We start from the raw sequence: 21,688 nt of genomic DNA, 5'->3' as shown, positions 1-21,688 counted from the left end.
TTCATGGCTTCAGACATGAGTGCAATGGGTCGGTAGTCATTTATACAGGTTACCTTGGTGTTCTTGGGCACAGGGACAATGGTGGTCTACTTGAAACATGTTGGTATTACAGACTCGGTCAGAGACAGGTTGAAAATGTCAGTGAAGACACTTGCCAGTTGGTCAGCGCATGCTTGGAGTACACGTGCTGGTAATCCATCTGGCCCTGCGGCCTTGTGTTGTTCTTCTGTGAGAAAGAAATAGCCTGATCTTGAGACCAGTGCTTCATTTGCAAATGGTGCCCTGAGGACAAAAATTCTATCTACATAACCAAAATATAAAACTATAAGAGTGCTATAAATACATTATAACTTGTAATAACCTGACGTAAGTCAATTGAAACATTTGCACACTTCAGCAAACTAATTTAACAGCGTTTTAAACTGCCCTAAAGACACCAGGGAAGCCATGTGTAATTTGTTTTATTACAGGTTAGAGGTTGACCGATTAATTAGGGCCAAATTTTTGGACACCGATTTGACCGTTTTTTTTTTTTTTTTTACACCTTTATTTTTTAATTAGGCAAGTCAGTTAAGAACACATTCTTATTTTCAATGACGGACTAGGAACGGTGGGTTAACTGCCTTGTTCAGGGGCAGAACAACAGATTTTTACCTCGTCAGCTCCGGGATTCAATCTTGCAGTTAACTAGTCCAACGCGCTAACCACCTGCCTCTCATTGCACTCCAAGAGGAGCCTGCCTGTTACGCGAATGCAGTAGAAGCCAAGGTAAGTTGCGAGCTAGCATTAAACTTATCTTATAAAAAAACAATGAATCAATCACGAGTTAAACTAGTAATATCAACCATGTGTAGCTATCTAGCGTGTCCTGCGTTGCATATCATCGATGCAACGCAGGGGGACGATTTAACCAAAGCACATTTGCGAAAATAGCACAATCGCACACGACTGCACCTAACCATAAACACCAATGCCTTTCACAGAAGTATATAGTTTTAAACATGCATATTTAGCTAAACGAAATCTAGGTTAGCAGGCAATATTAACCCGGTGAAATTGTGTCACTTCTCTTGCGTTCATTGCAAGAAGAGTCAGAGTATATGCAACAGTTTGGGCCGCCTGGCTCGTTGCGAACTAATTTGCCAGAATTTTACGAAATTAGGACATAACATTGAAGGTTGTACAATGTAACAGCAATATTTAGACTTATGGATGCCACCCATTAGATAAAATACAGAAAGGTTACGTATTTCACTGAAAGAATAAATGTTTTGTTTCCAAAATGATAGTTTCCAGATTCAAACATATTAATGACCAAAGGCTAGTATATCTGTGTGTTATTATGTTATAATTAAGTCTATGATTTGATAGAGCAGTCTGACTGAGCGATGGTAGGCAGCAGCAGGCTCGTAAGCATTCATTCAAACAGCACTTTCATGTGTTTTGCCAGCAGCTCTTCGCTGTGCTTCAAGCATTGAGCTGTTTATGACTTCAAGCCTATCAACTCCCGAGATTAGGCTGGTGTAATCGATGTGAAATGGCTAGCTAGTTAGCGGGGTGCGCTAATAGCGTTTCAAACGTCACTCGCTCCGAGACTTGGAGTAGTTGTTCCCCTTGCTCTGCATGGGTAACGCTGCTTCGAGGGTGGCTGTTGTCGATGTGTTCCTGGTTTGAGCCCAGGTAGGGGCGAGGAGAGGGACGGAAGCTATACTGCTACACTTGCAATACTAAAGTGCCTATAAGAACATTCAATAGTCAAAGGTATATGAAATACAAATGGTATAGAGAGAAATAGTCCTATAAATACTATATTAACTACAACCTAAAACCTCCTACCTTGGAATATTGAACACATGTTATCATGTTCTAAGCAAGGAACTTAATTTTGGGATAGGGGGCAGCATTTTCACTTTTGGATGAATAGCGTGCCCAGAGTGAACTGCCTCCTACTCTGTCCCAGACGCTAATATATGCATAGTATTATTAGTATTGGATAGAAAACTCTGAAGTTTCTAAAACGGTTTGAATGATGTCTGTGAGTATAACAGAACTCATATGGCAGGCGAAAACCTGAGACAAAATCTAACAAGGAAGTGGGAAATCTGAGGTTTGTAGCTTGGCCTACCGAATATACAGTGTCTATGGAGTCAAGTTGCACTTCCTACAGCTTCCACTAGATGTCAACCGAAACTTGTTTCAGGCTTCTGCTATAAAGGAGGGGGGAATGGAAGCTGAATGAGTCATGGGTCTGGCAGAGTGTCTCAGGCTCGTGATGCGCCCTCCCGACAGAGTTAGTTCTTGTTCCAGTGCTTTTCTTCAGACAATGAAATTCTCCGGTTGGAACCTTATTGATGATTTATGTTAAAAACATCCTAAAGATTGATTCCATACATCGTTTGACTTGTTTCTACGACCTGCAATGGAACTGAGTTTTTGTCTGGACGAAGTACTCGCGCCTCATGAAGATGTATTGCTGGGCAGAACACGCTAACAACAAGTGGCTATTTGGACATAAATGATGGACTTTATGGAATCAGGATTCCTGGGAGTGCCTTCTGATGAAGATCAAAGGTAGGTGAATATTTATAGTGTTATTTCTAACTTCTGTTGACTCCAACATGGCAGATATTTCTTTGGCTGGATTGGGCTCTGAGCACCATTCTCAGATTATGCTTTTTCCGTAAAGTTTTTTTGAAATCTGACACAGCGGTTGCATTAAGGAGAAGTCTATCTTTAATTCAGTGAATAACACTTGTATCTTTTATCAATGTTTATTATGAGTATTTCTGCAAAATCACCGGATGTTTTGGAATCAAAACATTACTGCATGTAACGCGCCAATATAAACTGAGATTTTTGGATATATTATCGAACAAAACATACATGTAGTGTGTAACATGATGTCCTATGAGTGTCATCTGATGAAGGTGATCAAAGGTTAGTGATTCATTTGATCTATATATTTCTGCTTTTTGTGACTCCTGTCTTTGGCTAGGAAAATGGCTGTGTGTTTTTTTGACTTGGCTATGACCTATCATATGTTGTGCTTTCGCTGGAAAGCCTTTTTGAAATCGGACACGATGGGTAGATTAACAAGAAGCTTTTCTTTCATTTGCTGTATTGGACTTGTTAATAATATGTGAAAGTTATATATTTCTAAAAAATATTTTTGAATTTCGCACACTGCCTTTTCAGTGGAATGTTGTCGAGGGGTTCCGCTGGCGCAACGCCTGCACTAGAAAGGTGAAACTTTTTTTTACATGGCACATATTGCACTTTTACTTTCTTCTCCAACACTTTGTTTTTGCATTATTTAAACCAAGTTGAACATGTTTCATTATTTATTTGAGGCTAAATTGATTTTTTATTGATGTATTATATTAAGTTAAAATAAGTGTTCATTCAGTATTGTTGTAATTGTCATTATTACAAATAAAGACATTTTTTTTAAAGTTTTTAAAATCGTCGATTAATCGGTATCGGCTTTTTTTGGTTCTCCAATAATCAGTATCGGCGTTGAAAAATCATAATCGGTCGACCTCTATTACATAACTGCGGTGCCTTAAACATAAAGCCGGATTTACTAAACGTTGTGGAAACAAGCGGGACCTGAAGAGTTAATTTAACCAACCTTGCGAATCGATTTTTGGTATCTCATATTTTTATATTTCAAAAGGGAAGTGAGGTATGTTGGAAGCTTGTGGAGCACGGCTTTGTAAACAAGGGAATAATTAAGTTATCTACAGGACTTTAGTGAGGTCCAGGCGACATTCTGATACAGGATGCAGTGATGAGTACTAAAACTGTCACCTGTAATAAAGTGAAGAGCGCTATGGCAGACAGCACCCAATGGTTTAAGAGTAGTGGCTGCCACATTCTGGTAAATGGTGTCACCAATGGGGTCCTGTGTGGCTCAGTCGGTAGAGCATGGCACTTGCAACGCCAAGCGTCGTGGGTTCGATTCCCGCTGGGACCACCCATATGTAAAAGTAGTGGCCCCAGCCGACTTGTAAGTCGCTTTGGACAAAAGCGTCTGCTAAATGGGATATATTATTATTATATTATATTACCAAAGTCAAGAACTGTCAGGAAAGTTGACTGTTTCCTTCTGTTCATGTAGAGGCAACATCTATTTCTAAAAAAAGAAGCCCACTTTAAAACCTTAGCTTTTTAACTAGCTTATCAATATATATTTTTAAACATATCTTTAGCAATCCAAATACCCAGATATTTATTAGCAGGAACCTGCTCAATGAGAGAGCCACCCGAATGGGTGAATATGTAGCCCATCAGATCTTCCGTGAATTAGAGAACAAATTTAGTTAGACAATAGATCCCAAATGCATACAACCAGTAGGCCCAGGATACATAGAAAAAAACACAAAAAAGCAAATGAGGTTGATGCAACAGATAACGGTTATCTTAAAAATGTTAAACTATTTATTTATCCACATAAGCGTACAAGGTAATAGCCTACGAGTGAATGTTCGTTCCATAATGCAATTAATGGGAGAACACCACTGTAGCAGCAGCTTTCAAGTGGTCTGACAGATTTTCCGCTCATAGTTTATTACAGGCAGAGCATACACAGCCTATGAAACGACAGTGGCCAATTCAATTCCGCGAAACCGGTCAATATAATTCCATCGCATAGTATTTCTATCAATCAATTCTTCTCCTGGACAATTGGATGCTGCCAGGTTTACTTCATCAGTTTTTTATTTATTTTCTATAAAAATTAAAAATACTTTGATATAGATATCACACACACACAAAAAAAGTAATATATATATATATATATATATATGCCCCAATCACTTCAATAATTTTTTGTTGGCTAAAGATAGCTCAAGTCGGCATTGACTTTTGAAACAAATCATTTCTCTTTTATAACTTTTTCTCCCCAATTTTGTGGTATCCAATTGGCAGTTTCTTGTCGCATCGCTGCAACTCCCGTACGGACTCGGGAGAGGTGAAGGAAACACGATCCTCCGAAACACGATCCAACCAAGCTGCACTGCTTCTTGACACAATGCCCGCTTAACCCGGAAGCCAGCCACACCAATGTGTCAGAAGAAACACCATATTCATTCATCAATTCAACATAATGTTTGATATAGAAGTTTTCATAAAGACCATCAAAATAAAGACCATCAAAAGTGTCGCAAGAATCTGTACACAATTCCTGGAAGCTGAAAAAGTCCCAGTTCTTCCATGGCCTACATACTTAGACATGCGAATACGTTAAGGCGAGGGCTGATTTCAAGGTTTTACTGCTAACCTACAAAGCATTACATGGGCTTGCTCCTACCCATCTTTCCGATTTGGTCCTGACGTACATACCTACACATACGCTACGGTCACAAGACGCCGGCTTCCTTACTGTCCCTAGAATTTCTAAGAAAGCAGCTGGAGGCAGTGCTTTCTCCGATAGAGCTCAACTTTTATGGAATGGTCTGCCTATCTATGTGAGAGACGCAGACTCGGTCTCAACCTTTGAGTCTTTATTGAAGACTTATCTCTTCAGTAGGTCCTATGATTGAGTGTAGTCTGGTCCAGGAGTGTGAAGGTGAATGGAAAGGCACTGGAGCAACGAACTGCCCTTGCTGTCTCTACCTGGCTGGTTCCCCCCTCTCCCCCCTGGGATTATCTGCCTCTAACCCTATTACAGGGGCTGAGTCACTCGCTTAGTCCCTAGGAGGGGTGCGTAACTTGAGTGGGTTGAGTCACTGACGTGGTCTCTGACGTGCCCCCCCCCCTTGGGTTGTGCCGTGGCAGAGATCTTTGTGGGCTATACTCGGGCCTCGTCTCAGGATGGTAAGTTGGTGGTTGAAGATATCCTTGTAGTGGTGTGGGGGCTGTGCTTTGGCAAAGTGGGTGGGGCTATATCTTGCCTGTTTGGACCTGTCCGGAGGTATCGTCGGACTGGGCCACAGTGTCTCCCGACCCCTCCTGTTTCAGCCTCCAGTATTTATGCTGCAGTAGTTTGTGTCAGGGGGCTAGGGTCAGTCTGTTATATCGGGAGTATTCCTGCTGTCTTATCCAGTCCCCTGTGTGAATTTAAGTATGTTCTCTCTAATTCTCTCTCGGGGGACCTGAGCCCTAGGACCATGCCTCAGGACTACCTGGCTTGATGACTCCTTGCTGTCCCCCAGTCCACCTGGCCGTGCTGCGGCTGCAGTTTCAACTGTTCTGCCTGTGGCTATGGAACCCTGACCTGTTCACCGGACGTACTACCTGTCCCAGACCTGCTGTTTTCAACTCTCTAGAGACAGCAGGAGCGGTAGAGATACTCTGAATGATCCACAATGAAAAGCCAACTGACATTCCTCCTGAGGTGCTGACCGGTTGGACCCTCGACAACCACTGTGATTGTTATTATTTGACCCTGCTGGTCATCTATGAACATCTTGGCCATGTTCTGCTATAATCTCCACCTGGCATAGCTAGAAGAGGACTGGCAACCCCTCTAGGTTTCTTCCTAGGTTCTGGCCTTTCTAGGAAATTTTTCCCTAGCCACAGTGCTTCTACACCTGCATTGCTTGTTGTTTGGGGTTTTAGGCTGGGTTTCTGTACAGTACTTTGACATCAGCTGATGTAAGGAGTGATTTATAAATACATTTGATTGATGTCACCCATTGAGCATGTTTGGGATACCCTGGATCGACAGTGTGTATCCAGAAAATATCAAGACACTTCAAACAGACATTGAAGGAGTGGGACAGCATTCAACAGACCACAATCAACAGCCTGATCAACCTTATGGGAAGGAAATGTGTTGCGCTGCATGAGGCAAACACACATGTATATATGCACATCTTATCAGGAATCTAGGCATATGTCACTACTTCACAGGAGAGGCATTTGAATGTAAACAATTTTTTTACTAAAATGAGTTTGGCAGAAATGCCACCTGGAACGATATTCATGTGCCTTAATAACAAACTTGTATGCCATCTGTAAATACAACAACAATTGTTAAATTACAAGCCTAGTTGGTTTAGCCACAGAACAAGACAGGGACTTTCCGGCTAGCCATGATTAGCTGTGATAATGGTTGGGCTGGATATGGCGAGAGATGAGTTAGGATTGGTCTGCCATGTAGCAAGTTTGTCTATAAAATGAGCTGCTCAGTGTGCGTAGGTAATCCTTTATAACATGTTTTTTCTTAAAGATGCTATTCGCTTTCTGGAGGATCAAGTTTTGAAATCAGTGGAATGTCCGATGGAAGCAGAGTATGATAGCTAAGGATTAGATGGAGAAGATTCTGCCGTCTGATTGCAAATATGAAGGGGAGTCGAAAAGAGAACACACAAAAGGCTGTTGTATGAAACACCTGTCTCCGGATTTTATCTTCAAACTAAGGGCCACCATGGCATCCGTGACAGAGGGAGAAGCATTCATCCATGTATTCGTGTGAGACAGTCTAGCTAGCTACTTTTTTCAGATATTCTAAGTTTCTAATTTTGTCAGAAATCAGTTCCCTTTTCAAGTTAAAGCGTACTGTTAGATAGCTGGCTCCCTAACTAAGACCACATGTATGATCTGTATAGTAAAATTGTATTTCAGAGCCATCTGCATTGCTAGTTATAGCCTAATGTTGGCTAACATTGAACCTAGTTTGTTAATATTAGCTGCCAGCAGATTCATGCAGGGTAGTAACGTAATGAGTTGGGATTATGGTTCATTGCTTAGCTAGCTAGATAACCGTGTAAACAAGACTCCACTATGCAAGTAACCATTTCACTGTACCGTTTACACCTTCTGTATCCTGTGCATGTGACAAACATTGATTTTATTTGAAATAGTGTTTACCAGTGACGGTAATGTGAACAACAACATGACCTGCACCAAAGTCAAATTAGGATATAACGTTAGGCCAACGAGACTATGTCCCAAATTTTAAAATCCTCCGGGGAATGCCCTGCTTTTATATTTTCACACTCACAAGCGTAATCTATTTTCTGTCATTAGCTCGCCATTAACGCTTATTTCATGTGAGTTTATTTTCAGGTAATAATGAATAATAATTATCTCAAGTTAAGACGTCGTCAGCTAACTGGCTAGCCAGCTAACTTAGCATTAGCTAGCTAACCAGCTAGAAACGAACCAAAACATTGTTCATTTGCTTAACAGTTAACTAGTCAATTACATTATCATGATACTAGTTTATTGAAATTTCAGATTGTCTTGGCCTTGCTGGGGGCGCGCTAGTCATCGAGAACACAAGGCAAGGGGTCAATTATTGTACACATTTACACCAACATGAACATGTTAACTTTGCTACTGTAACTAGCTTCTAGGAAACGTGCATGCAATCAAGTGTCAGGTAACAGTTAATGTTAAAGTTAGCTAGTTAAACAGACTTCAACGATTTCTAGTGACTAACGTTAACGTTAGTTGCTGCTCTGTCCTCAAATCGGTAAACTCGCAGTAACAAAATAACTAACGTTACTCATCTAGCTAGCTAACGTTAACTAACACGTTAACATAACTTCACCGTAGCCAGATAGCTAAAGCTAGCTAGCGCACATCAACACTGGTATAACGGCAAGTTGGTCATTTGATTACCTAGTTAACAAGATAACCAAAAACGAATCACGAACAAACGTTAGTTATATAGCTAAACTGTGTGTGTTGCTAACTAGCTACAATAGTAGGCAGCTTTCCCAACTTACCTGTAAATTGTTGTTGGCAGCCATAACGGCTAATTACTTGTCAATAAAATAGTTTCAAATATAATAAGCGCCAAAACAAGCCTTATATTTGTTAATAATTAAAAATACAGCCCAACAGTCGCTATTTAATTTAAAATCAACTGGATTGTTTTCCTTTTTCAGCTCGTTGAATAACACTGAAGCTTAAAAAAAAATCCGCACTCGGGGTCGCCACAGTCATAAACCCCGCCCATTTATACAATTTATCTTATTAAATTATTATTTTAAATCTAACAGTAAATGCTTTACCCTACATTTTGTTTTCATGATATAGACATTTTTTTGACTTTGTGGCTGTGCAATCCCAGTGAGACACATTATGAGATGTGTAGTTGATTTCCGTAGAACTCTCACGTGAACACGAAATTACGTAACTGGTCGTCAGAGGTGCGTTCAGTTTACTTGAATGTTTGTTACATTGTTAACTGGCGTCCAATTTGTCTTCTTAATAGTGACTATAAGACATTAGCCTTACTACTTGCAAAAATAATTGAAGAAGTCCTGGATGCTATCATTGATTAAACACAGTATGGCTTTGAGGAACAGACATATTTCTAAAGTATTAGACATACTTGAGTACTCAGAACTAATAACCAAGGATAGGCTCATAAACTCAGCGAAAAAAGAAACGTCCTCTCACCGTCAACTGCATTTATTTTCAGCAAACTTAACATGTGTAAATATTTGTATGAACATAAGATTCAACAGCAGACATACACTGAACAAGTTCCACAGACACGTGACTAACAGAAATTGAATAATGTGTCCCTGAACAAAGGGGGTATATAAAAATTTAAAAAAAAGTTACAATCAGTATCTGGTGTGGCCACCAGTTGCATTAAGTACTGCAGTGAATCTCCTCCTCATGCACCAGATTTGCCAGTTCTTGCTGTGAGATGTTACCCCACTCTTCCACCAAGGCACCTACAAGTCCCTGGACATTTCTGGTGGGGAATGGCCCTAGCCCTCACCCTCCGATCCAACAGGTCCCAGACATGCTCAATGGGTTTGAGATCTGGGCTCTTCGCTGGCCAATGCAGGACACTGACATTCCTGTCTTGCAGGAAATCACGCACAGAACGAGCAGTATGGCTGGTGGCATTGTCATGCTGGAGGGTCATGTCAGGATGAGTCTGCAGGAAGGGTACCACATGGAGGAGGATGTCTTCCCTGTAACGCACAGCGTTGAGATTGCCTGTAATTTCACCAAGCTCAGTCCGATGATGCTGTGACACACCGCCCTAGACCATGACGGACCCTCCACCTCGATCCCGCTCCGGAGTACAGGCCTCGGTGTAACGCTCATTCCTTCGACGATAAATGCGAATCCGACCATCACCCCTGGTGAGACAAAACCGTGACTCGTCAGTGAAGAGCACTTTTTGCCAGTCCTGTCTGGTCCAGCAACGGTGGGTTTTGGGTTTGTGCCCATAGGCGGTGTTATTGCCGGTGAGGACCTGTCTAACAACATGCCTACAAGCCCTCAGTCCCGCCTCTCTCAGCCTATTGCGGACAGTCTGAGCACTGATGGAAGGATTGTGCGTTCCTGGTGTAACTCAGGCAGTTGTTGTTGCCATCCTTTAACTGTCCCGCAGGTGTGATGTTCGGATGTACCGATGTTGTTACACGTGGTCTGCCACTGCGAGGACGATCAGCTGTCCATCCTGTCTCCCTGCAGCGCTGTCTTAGGTGTGTCACAGTACAGACATGGCAATTTATTGCCCTGGCTACATCTGTAGTTCTCATGCCTCCTTGCAACATGCCTAAGGCACGTTCACGCAGATGAGCAGGGACCCTGGGCATCTTTCTTTTGGTGTTTTTCAGAGTGAGTAGAAAGGCTTCTTCAGTGTCCTAAGTTTTCATAACTGTAACCTTAATTGCCTACCATCTGTAAGCTGTTAGTGTCTTAATGACCGTTCCACAGGTGCATGTTCATTAATTGTTTATGATTCATTGAACAAGCATGGGAAACAGTGTTTGAACCCTTTACAGTGAAGATCTGTGAAGTTATTTTGATATTTACAAATGATCTTTGAAAGACAGTTAATTTTTTTGCTGAGTTTATTATTATTATTTTAAATAAAGCATTTGACACAGAGCATTAGTTCCTCTTCCACTCCCTTGAGAAATTTGGTTTGGGGATTTTTTCTGTAAGGCTATTAAGACTCTCTATACCAATGGTAATAGCTCTATCAAATTGAAATATGGCACCTCGCCTAGATTTGAGTTAAAGATAGGAATTAGGCAAGGTTGTCCTATCTCTCCGTATCTGTTTTTATTAATCACCCAAATTCTTACATTCTTTAAATAATGGTCCTGTACAAGGTATTTCCATAGCTGGTGAAGAAATTATTTTAAGCCAGCTGGCTGAAGATACTACACTTTTCTGAAAGACGCTAACCAAATTCTCATATTGATCAATGTGATACAATCCTTTTTCAAAGCGGCTGGTCTATATCGAAACATGAATAAATGTGAACTCATGGCTGTCAAAGATTGTGACACCTTCATATTATGGTTTTCCAGTGAAAGAAGAACTTACATATTTAGGCTTAATGATTACTAAGGATCAGAAGTCTACTGGCTTACGAAATTTTAACCCTTTTATTTAAAAAACCCAGAAGAAGCTAAATCAATGGCTACAGAGGGACTTCTTTAAAAATTAGAGTCGTAATAACCCAGGCTGAAGGTATCTCTATGGCGCTCTTTATATCTTGACGGTAAAATAAGCAAAGAGATAGACCCGATGCTTTTCAACTTTGTGGAGAAATGGTACTCATTACATTAGGAAAACTTCCAATGAACACTTATGAGTATGGTGGGCTGAATTTTCTGGACTTTACTACCTTAAATTATACTTTCAAGATCAATTGGATAAAACAATTCCTAAGAAGACCCACTTCTATGTGGAATTGTATTCCTCATCATGTCTTCTATACATTTCTTGGCCTTAACTTCATGTTGGTTTGCAATTATAATATTGACAAAGTTCCAGTGAAACGTTCTGCTTTTCATCGGCAGGGTTTCTTGTCATGGTCCTTAATTTATATGCATAATTTCTCCACACAGATATTACACAGTTGAAATCGGAAGTTTACATACACCTTAGCCAAATACATTTAAACTCAGTTTTTCACAATTCCTGACATTTAATCCTAGTAAAAATTCCCCGTCTTAGGGCAGTTAGGATCACCACTTTATTTCAAGTATGTGAAATGTCAGAAAAAAAGAAGCAGAACGATTGATTTTAGCTTTTATTTCTTTCATCACATTCCCAGTGGGTCAGGGCTTTGTGATGGCCACTCCAATACCTTGACTTTGTCTTTAAGCCATTTTGCCACAACTTGTGGAAGTATGCTTGGGGTCATTGTCCATTTGAAAAGACCCATTTGCGACCTAAGTACGTTCATCTGAACGCGTCTCCTCCCTGAGCGGTATGATGGCTACATGGTCCCATGGTGTTTATACTTGCGTACTATTGTTTGTACAGATGAACATGGTACCGTCAGGCATTTGGAAATTGCTCCCAAGGATGAACCCGATTTGGGGAGGTCTATAATTTATATTCTGAGGTCTTGGCTGATTTCACCATGATGTCAAGCAAAGAGGCACTGAGTTTGAAGGTAGGCCTTGGTACACCTCCAATTGACACAAATGATGTCAATTAGCCTATCAGAAGCTTCTAAAGCCATGACCTCATTTTCTGGAATTTTCCAAGCCGTTTCAAGGCACATTCAACTTCGTGTATGTAAACTTCTGACCAACTGGAATTGTGATACAGTGAAGTGAAATAAGTGAAATAATATGTCTGTAAACAATTGTTGAAAAAATGACTTGTGTCATGTGTAACTGATGTGAAATGGCTAGCTAGTTAGCGGTGGTGCACGCTAATAGCGTTTCAATCAGTGACGTCACTCGCTCTGAGACCTGAAGTAGTTGTTCCCCTTGCTCTGCAAGGGTCGTGGCTTTTGTGGAGCGATGGTTAACGATGCTTCGTGGGTGTCTGTTGTCTGTGTGTGCAGAGGGTCCCTGGTTTGAGCCCGGGTAGGGTCGAGGGGACGGATGAAAGCTATACTTTTACACATGCACAGAGTAAATGTCCTAACCAACTTGCCAAAACTATAGTTAACAAGAAATTTGTGGAGTGGTTGAAAAACTAGTTAATGACTCCAACCTAAGTGTATGTAAACTTCCGACTTCAACTGTATATGGAATAATCGGGATATATTGTATAAAAATACTTTGTTTTTAGAATATTGGTTCTGAAATAATATCCTATTGGTGAGCCAACTTGTAAATGCAGAGGTTTTTTTACTTTGTTGTAAGGAATTCTTATCACTTTACAAGGTCCCTGTAACACCTAAAGATTTTTCAATTGCTTTAGATGCCATTCCCTCAGTTGTTGCTTTATTATTCAGGAACGTGTCAAGACCTGACCCTCTGAGCTTACCTTCTGCTAACCCTGTTGACTCATCAGTAGGAAAGATTTGTTTCTCTTTTGGTCCAGTCAATGACCTTGTTTCAGCAGTATGTTGTATACCTTATTTCATGCATTATTGTAATGGTTTGATTGATAACATCTGTTGGAAAAAAGTTAGGATGTTGCCACACACATACCTACTATTAACAAAATGAACAAAGTTTCCTTTGAAATTGTTCATAAATATTATCCTGCCAACCACTATATGAAGAAGTTTAAGGAAAACATCAACTCAAATTGTACCTTTTGTAATGACCACCCAGAAGCGATGTTGCATCTTTTTTGGCATTGTATTAATTTAAGGAAACTGTGGCAAGACATCAGGAGATATATGATTGAACACATTTATGAAGATTTGACACTATTGTGGAGAGATGTACTGCATGGATTCTTTACCTACGATAGAAATAAGCTGAAACAATTTTATGTAATTCATTTCATTAGGCCAAATTTCATATTCACAAAAGTAAATTTACATCCAAAACACCACATTTCAAACTATATTTTAAGAAATTGAACTGTATTTTAAGACAATTAAATACTCTAACAAAAAAGCGGTTAGAATTGTAAGTGTATGTATGTCCCTTAAAGACCTTGTGTAATGTGATATTGTACCCCCTAGCCCAATTGTCCTTTGTATATTATTTATATATACACTTGTGTTCCCACATACTTCCTGTATTGATTTGTTGTTTAAAAAAAGTTGTTACATTGTGGAACGACTTGTACTGAACAACACGTTTCTGCAAAATATTGTTGAACAGGCTTTGAGGTATGTTTGGTGGGTGTGGCTTGAAGCTGTAAGTGTAGTTTTTAAAGGGCAGTGGCCATGCTGACAGTGTTCCTCAACTCCTCTCTGTTTTTCAACTGGTCGTTCAGTACAGCACCGTTTCCGTATTTCTAACATTTCTCTTCTTAACATCTGATTATAAACCTAACCATAACCACACTGATAATCTTATACCTAACCCTAAATTAAGACCAAAAAGCTCATTTTTGTTTTCATGATTTCTTAAGATATAGCCAGTGACAACCCCTTATATTGGAGACTTTTATCTCCCTCACCAACTTCAAACATCTGCTATCTGAGCAGCTAACCGATCGCTGCAGCTGTACATAGTCTATCGGTAAATAGCCCACCCAATTTACCTACCTCATCCCCATACTGTTTATATTTATTTACTTTTCTGCTCTTTTGCACACCAGTATCTCTACCTGTATATGACCATCTGATCATTCATCACTCCAGTGTTAATCTGCAAAATTGTAATTATTTTCCTACCTCTTCATGCCTTTTGCACACAATGTATATAGACTCTTTTTTTTTTTAATTTTCTACTGTGTTATTGACTTGTTAATTGTTTACTCCATGTGTAACTCTGTTGTCTGTTCACACTGCTATGCTTTATCTTGGCCAGGTCGCAGTTGTAAATGAGAACTTGTTTTCAACTAGCCTACCTGGTTAAATAAAAATAAATAAAGGGCGACTGCACTTTCTGATTTGGCTTTGCTTTCGATCATCAAAGGTGAGTTGGTTTAGGGGTGTGGTTTGATGTGGGTGTCTCTTGTGTGTGTTCACAGGTGGGAAGAGTTACACAAATTATTTGTCAAATTAGCTTCAGATGGCTGGTGTGCACCCCTGGCAAAATTGGTGTGACTTTTGATAGCCTATCCGAGGAGCTAGTTAGCGACTACCAATAAATTACACAATGTAAAGGAGGTAATATTTATGTTGCACACCTTTTAGTTCTCATTAAATAACTTCAATATTTGTATATGAATTTCTACAATTTATAGTTGGTTTGAGGTTGTCCCATGTACATTGTGTCATTTAGGGACAGATGGTCCCTAACTAGCCACATAGGGATATCCAAATTCAAACCAAATTTTACCACAGACATTAAGATTGTCAAGTGAAGCTGTACTCTGAATTGATTATTAATTGTGTGCTGCCAGCTAGGATTGAAACAAACCCAACCTTCATTTACCACAAGTCTCACAAAACTCAACACTGACTTTATAACCAAAATTATTTGTGGTAAATTTTGTCAGTAGACTAAATGTTTGACACATATCAATGCTGCATAGGCTGTTTTCTAAATGACAAGTTGTTAGGGGCAGTTGCTCTTTAAGACATTCATATACAAAAGCGGTTAGTTATCAGTATCTTTTCACTCACCTTGTATTCTTCTTCAGTGGGGTTTATTGTTGGTTGGGATCCAACCTTGTATTGGGATGAAATGTCAAATAAAGATGATTCATGTTGACATGTGACATGTGAAGGATATGAAGGATATGCACATCTTCTATTAGCTTTATCCTTACCACAGAGTTGCCGGTCAGATTCATTATATATATATATATATATATATATATATATATATATATATATATATATATATATATATATATATATATATATATATATATATATACACACATACACACATACATACATACATATATATATAGTAGGCATAACATTGGACCTACTTGTTAGACTACATTATTTATAAAATGTTCAACCGTCTAATAACCTCTTTCTTTTCTAGATACTCCTGTAGTTCTTCCACTCTGTCCAGGTACAGTTTGCACTTGTCCCTGATCTTCTGGTTGCCCTCTTTACCCTGTGGTTGACCTGAGAGGGAGAGAAGTTGGAAGAGGCGGTTAACGCTTTGTGTTAAGGCAATGGTTTTGCCCAGGTATTTTACATTTTATCACATGCTCTTATCCAGAACAACTTAACATTTTTCTTACGAGTTCTCCAGTGGCAATCAAACCCACAACCCTGGTGTCATGCTTTATCAACTGAACCACAAGGCTATACCAGTAGCCTGTAAACTCAAGGCTAGAGTAGTAGCAGAGATGGAAGTGAGATATCCCACTCCCTAATTTGTTGTGGGTCAAAGTCAATACACTAAGCAGATCAGAGCCAGCTGTTGTCTATGGGAGAGTCACCCAATAAGCAGACTGGACATTGTTTTTCAATGGCCTGAGTGAACGATCTTCAATTATCCACCATCTTTGGTAGTAGGTGGTAACAATATAACTAATAGGTGTAGAAGAAGGGGAGAGTAGGCCTATACCTATGGGTAAACTGTAAGCCCCTTTTGTTTCACAGTAGGCTGCTGCCTAAGGCCAAACCCTGATTTTGATTTCTGTAGTGAAATTCCTTTTTTTTGGCCTGCCTTTCAAGACTGAAATAGACATTAGCCTTTTACCAAACTATTTGGTTTAACTTGTGATTCATAACACAAAAGCATCTTTACACCATTTTGTATATCAGTTAATTGTATTCACTCCTTGTTTGTGACTGGCTCCTTGGGTACCAGAAAGTGACCATTACCTAAATTAGGCTACAATTTATCAGTAGGCCTAAATAGTATATTTTTTGTCATTTAGCAGATGCTCTCATTCAGGGCGACTTGCATGGGCAATTGGGGTTGGGTGCCTTGCTCAAGGGAACAGTGACAGATTTTTCACTTATTCAAGTTGTTCTGTTCACCGCTAGGCTACCTGTTGCTGCTGCATGCAAGTACGAGCTGTAGGTTAAATAATATGCATTTCCTTAATCAGCATACATTGACATAAGAGCATCTGTTAAAATGTAATATTCACAGACAACAGAGACTAGACTGTCATCATGTCTGTATGACATTTCCTCAGGAGTCATGGTTACATACATTTTACAATGTGCAAGAAGTACTTGACAGCATGTTGGTAAGATTTGATAGCCTCCTGGTAGTTCCCAGCCTGGTCCTCTTGGGAAGCTTTCTGTGCTACAGCGATAGCTTTCTGACGAGAGGGATGAGTTGGGCAGGAAAGAGTGGGATATAGGGATGAGTAAGGTAGAAAAGAGAAGGAAAGAGGGATGAGTTGGGTGGAAGAGAGGGATGAGTTGGGAACTGCTGCACTCAGTCACAACATCATTACCTGTCATTGTTCATCACATATTTTCCTATTATGTCTACATTGCTTCATTTGAATGAGACAGACTCATACAATTCTTATGCTCTGATTAGATAATAGAATACATGGGATGGAGCATCAGCATCACAAGCCACTATGGAATTTCTCTTAGCTGTGTGAAAGTTAAACACTATTTTATTAAGTAGCTGACAATGGCTTTTACATGTTTGCCTGTTTTTCATTTAGACCTATTTATAACGTATTGTGCTCGATTATAAACAAGTTGATTAGCTAATCAAAAGTGACAACAGCACGAACACACGCGACATTTGCCTAACTAGAGTTCTATGTTGGCGCTATCCCCAAGACAGCTTGACCGTCTCATTCTGACAAGTGGAATCAAACCCATAGGCCCATAAACATGTATTAATCATTGACAATAGAACGTACATCAGCCTACTAAGCTAATCACATAAATTGTCAGTTACTCTATACCTGTAGATTTGTTGGCTCCATGGGAAGTTTCATACGGTCAGTTGCTCCTGAGAACCAACACAGTCTGAGCCCCTTGCCTTGATATTACTGTTTCGTTTACACAGCTATTTCCTTGTTGCTCATCTCACAGCACACACGCGTCAGAGACTTTCCTGTAGAAAATAATGATCATAATGCTGAGGGCTGAGACTAGTGCCGCGTTCAAAACTACTCGGAACTCGGAATCCTCCGACATGCGACTTTAGTGCGTCGGAGCTCTAGAAAGATGCCAGAGTTTCTGACTTGGAATTCCGAGTTGGATTTACCGTTCAAATTATTTTTTTCCCAAGTTAAAAGTTGTCTTGAATGCACTGAAGACGGAAGTCGACGATTTGAGAGTTTCCAGTTGTTTTGAACAAGGCATGAGAATCCGCCTGCCTGTGAGTCATGATGATAAAATTGTTACATTGAGATAGATAGAGGACTCATCTTTATGTCTGTGCCGTTATAGCGTGTGACAGCTTGGAAATTGCCATTGAAGCTCAATGGCTCTGCCCATGGTAAACAGCCTTTTGGTCACTAGAGGCATCTATCATTATTCATGGTTTGTTATGTAAGTATAGTCAGCAGTCCAGGAAAACATGAGAAGCGCCATTCGCGGTAGGCATTCACTTTAGGCTAATATCTTTCTCCCATATCTGTCCTCCAGTTTGAAACTCCCCTCGAAGGGATATAAATCAGAAAAGGTATACATCAAATCTAGATAAAGTGCAAGTACATAATATGATCTACCGGTATGAGGTCATCAACAGCAACGGTGTGAGTTTTTTTGCTCAGGAATATTGTAAATTCCTCTCTTGCAAAACTCCCTCATGCAGTGGTGTTGATCCCCACAAGGTGTCCCCCTAGGACCAGTGGTTTACATTGGGATAATGTGGAATCTACTGCCTCACAGGTGGACTTATTAGGTAGTACAGTGTATATATATATATATATATATATACACTTTTATTTAACTTGGGAAGTCGGTTAAGAACAAATTTGTATTTTCAAAGACGGCCTAGGAACAGTGGGGTAACTGCCTTGTTCAGGGGCAAACGACAGATTTTTACCTTATAAGCTCGGGGATTTGATCTTGCAACCTTTCAGGTACTAGTCCAACGCTGGAACCACTAGGCTACTTGCCACCCCATGTGAGTAGACCATGTATTTTTAAGATACTTTTGATCATGAAGTGTATTTGAACACCTGCTCGTCTCATTCCAAAATCATGGGCATTAGTATGTAGTTGGTCCTCCCTTTGCTGCTATAACATCCTCCACTCTTCTGGGAAGGCTTTCTACTAGATATTAGAGCATTGCTGGGGGGACTTGCTTCCATTCAGCCAAAAGAGCATTAGTGAGGTCGGGCACTGATGTTGGGTGATTAGGCCTGGCTCACAGTCAGCATTTCCAATTCATCGCAAAGGTGTTTGGTGGGATTGAGGTCAGGGCTCTGTGTAGGCCAGTCAAGTTTTTCTACACCGATCTCGACAAACCATTTCTGTATGGACCTCGCTTTGTGCACCGGGGCATTGTCATGCTGAAACAGGAAAGGGCCTTCCCCAAACTGTTGCCACAAAGTTGGAAGCACAGAATCGTCTAGAATGTCGTTGTTTGCTGTAGCGTTAAGATTTCCCTTCTTCTGAACTAAGGGGCCTAGCCCAACCCATGAAAAACAGCCCCAGACCATTATTCCTCCTCCACTGAACTTTACAGTTGGCCCTATACATTCGGGCAGGTATCATTTTTCCTGGCATCCGCCAAACCCAGATTTGTCCGTCAGACTGCCAGATGGTGAATCGTGATTCATCACTCCAGAGAATGCGATTCCACTGCTCCAGAGTCCAATGGCAGTGACCTTTACACCACTCCAGCCGATGCTTGGCATTGCGCATGGGGATCTCAGGCTTGTGTGCAGCAGCTCGGCCACTGTCTCACTTCATGAAGCTCTCAACAAACAGTTCTTGTGCTGACATTGCTTCCAGAGGCAGTTTGGAATTTTGTCGTAAGTGTTGCAACCGAAGACAGACAATGTTTACTCGCAATGCTCTTCAGCACCCGGCGGTCCCGTTCTGTGAGCATGTATGGCCTACAACTTCGTGGCTGAGCCATTGTTGCTCCTAGATGTTTCCACTTCACAATAACAGCACTTACAATTGACCGGGGCAGCTCTAGCAGGATAGACATTTGAATGACTTGTTGGAAAGGTGGCATCCTATGACAGTGCCACGTTGAAAGTCACTGAGCTCTTCAGTAAGGCCATTCTACTACCCATGTTTGTCTATGGAGATTGCATGGCTGTATGCTCAATTTTATACACCTGTCAGCAACGGGTGTGGCAGAAATGGCCAAATCCACTATTTTGAAGGGGTGTCCACATACCTTTGTATACACGTATACTGTATCTGAACTGCAAATGTAATATCAGTGAGTGAATATTGTACTTGCAACGAATAGTTCACAAAGGTGGGAGCTGATAACACAAACAATCTAAACAGCACATTATTTATGTTGCCCAATTGAATATATACGCCCAATGTGTAATTTAACAAATTCTGTAACTACCTTTGGGTGGTTTTTAATCTGCTCATAATCAACTATGTTTACATCCTGCACATAATCCACTGGAAATAGCGATGGTATGCAATTGAAAGGAGTGTATCTCTGGATGAATCTGGGTTATGTTTGCTTGGGTTGGGTGTGGCACAAAATGGCCTGCCGGGGCGTGGGGAGTCTGTTTTTGGATGAGATGGATGGATGTTTTTTCAAACACTGTGATCTGCCGGTTACATTCCACTTTTTCTCTCTGTCAACAAATGCTCATACAGCCTCCTTTATTTGCAGCTAATTAAATCAAGATTCAGTGGATCCCTGCACATTCATATACTGTTTGTGTGGTCTTATTACAGTGGCCTTAATGCAATATTACATTTTACTGTGAAACAAATCAGTAGTCAGTTGAAGAATGGATATCATTCAGGAATCACAATTATTTTATTATTTTATTTCAACGTTGTCTAGAGCATTTCCATCAAAGGAGCCATGAACACCAACATGTGAAGTTCATGGGAGCATACCGAATTTGGTGTGAAATGAAAGCTAAGAGTCTATATTTTGGGGATATGAAGGCAAAGATACATTTCGCAACAATTTTCCTTCTTAAAATTAGGCATAATTAAAGTGACAGATTTCCGGATAAACAGATGGAACAAAGGTTTTAAAAAAACATCTATCAGTTAAAGTATTATAAAAGATATCAGAAATACATTAAAATGCAATAATGCTGACATAAAGACCCCTGCCAACTAATATCAACACTCATATTTAGTTTGAGAAATTGTTTACCTTATGTAAATTTAAGAAATATTGCCGTGTGCCTTGTAATTCTGTTTACCAAAAACTCACAATATATTTTCTAAAGTTCACAGAAGTAACAAGTAATGGTAGACCTATCAATTAGTTATAGTGATTTTACTGATATCAATTTTGTTTAGGAATTATTAAGTGAATGAAACTCGTAATTCCGATACCAAATTGGTAACGGAACTACCAAGAAAGTGAGTAACGGAATTGCTTCAACTGAATTGGCTACAATGGGAAATCATAATAGTCACAAGCCACAGTTGGGTCACTTGCTACAGTCCTCCCTTCCACTGGCATACTGTTATGTTAAACTCATAACTGTTTTTAGACTGTAAATCTCTCTGGATAAGTGTCTGCTAAATGACAACATTTTTAAATGTGGTCAAACCAAGAGTGTTAAACAGTCTGAATCTGGACAACCCATCCCTCTCTCTCACTCTCCAGTTAATGTAACCTCTCCTGGATCTTACTGACACCTGCCCATGAGCCCCCTCTCCATTCCATTTACTGTAACCAGCAACCTCACCGAATGAGCATCGAACGACACCAGATGTCCATGGACATTGAAAAGTGGTTGACATTTGGTCAGGCTCAGTCCACCCTGGCATTGATGTTAATGTCCACAGACAAACCAGACTGGGCCAAATCTGAACCTATCAATTTGCATAGCTCAGTACAGTACAGTGAGCACAGTACTGTACAAT

The 21,688-nt window shown here is 40.2% G+C and overlaps 1 protein-coding gene across 2 annotated transcripts in view; it reads right to left on the bottom strand.

Annotated features, from left to right (window-relative positions):
• The window catches only part of LOC135513201 (vacuolar protein sorting-associated protein 4B), a 36,659-nt gene extending 18,695 nt beyond the window's left edge, over positions 1-17,964 (bottom strand). The window contains exons 1-4 of one of the 2 annotated variants that reach the window (XM_064936004.1): positions 17,602-17,964; positions 16,881-16,992; positions 15,735-15,835; positions 15,377-15,421 (exon numbers count right to left, since the gene is read on the bottom strand). In XM_064936004.1, coding sequence (XP_064792076.1) covers positions 15,377-15,421; positions 15,735-15,835; positions 16,881-16,992; positions 17,602-17,634 — 291 coding nt within the window. In that variant the 5' untranslated portion in view covers positions 17,635-17,964. Of the gene's footprint in view, positions 1-8,678; positions 9,007-15,376; positions 15,422-15,734; positions 15,836-16,880; positions 16,993-17,601 lie in introns of those variants that run through there. The other variant, XM_064936012.1, reaches the window with a different exon arrangement.
• Positions 17,965-21,688: the final 3,724 nt, after the last annotated feature.

The sequence above is a fragment of the Oncorhynchus masou genome, chromosome 3, assembly GCF_036934945.1.
Source record: "Oncorhynchus masou masou isolate Uvic2021 chromosome 3, UVic_Omas_1.1, whole genome shotgun sequence".
In the NCBI taxonomy this organism is placed as follows: Eukaryota; Metazoa; Chordata; class Actinopteri; order Salmoniformes; family Salmonidae; genus Oncorhynchus; species Oncorhynchus masou.
Note: the sequence above shows the minus strand (reverse complement) of the source record. Positions and strands in the feature narration are given on the sequence as shown.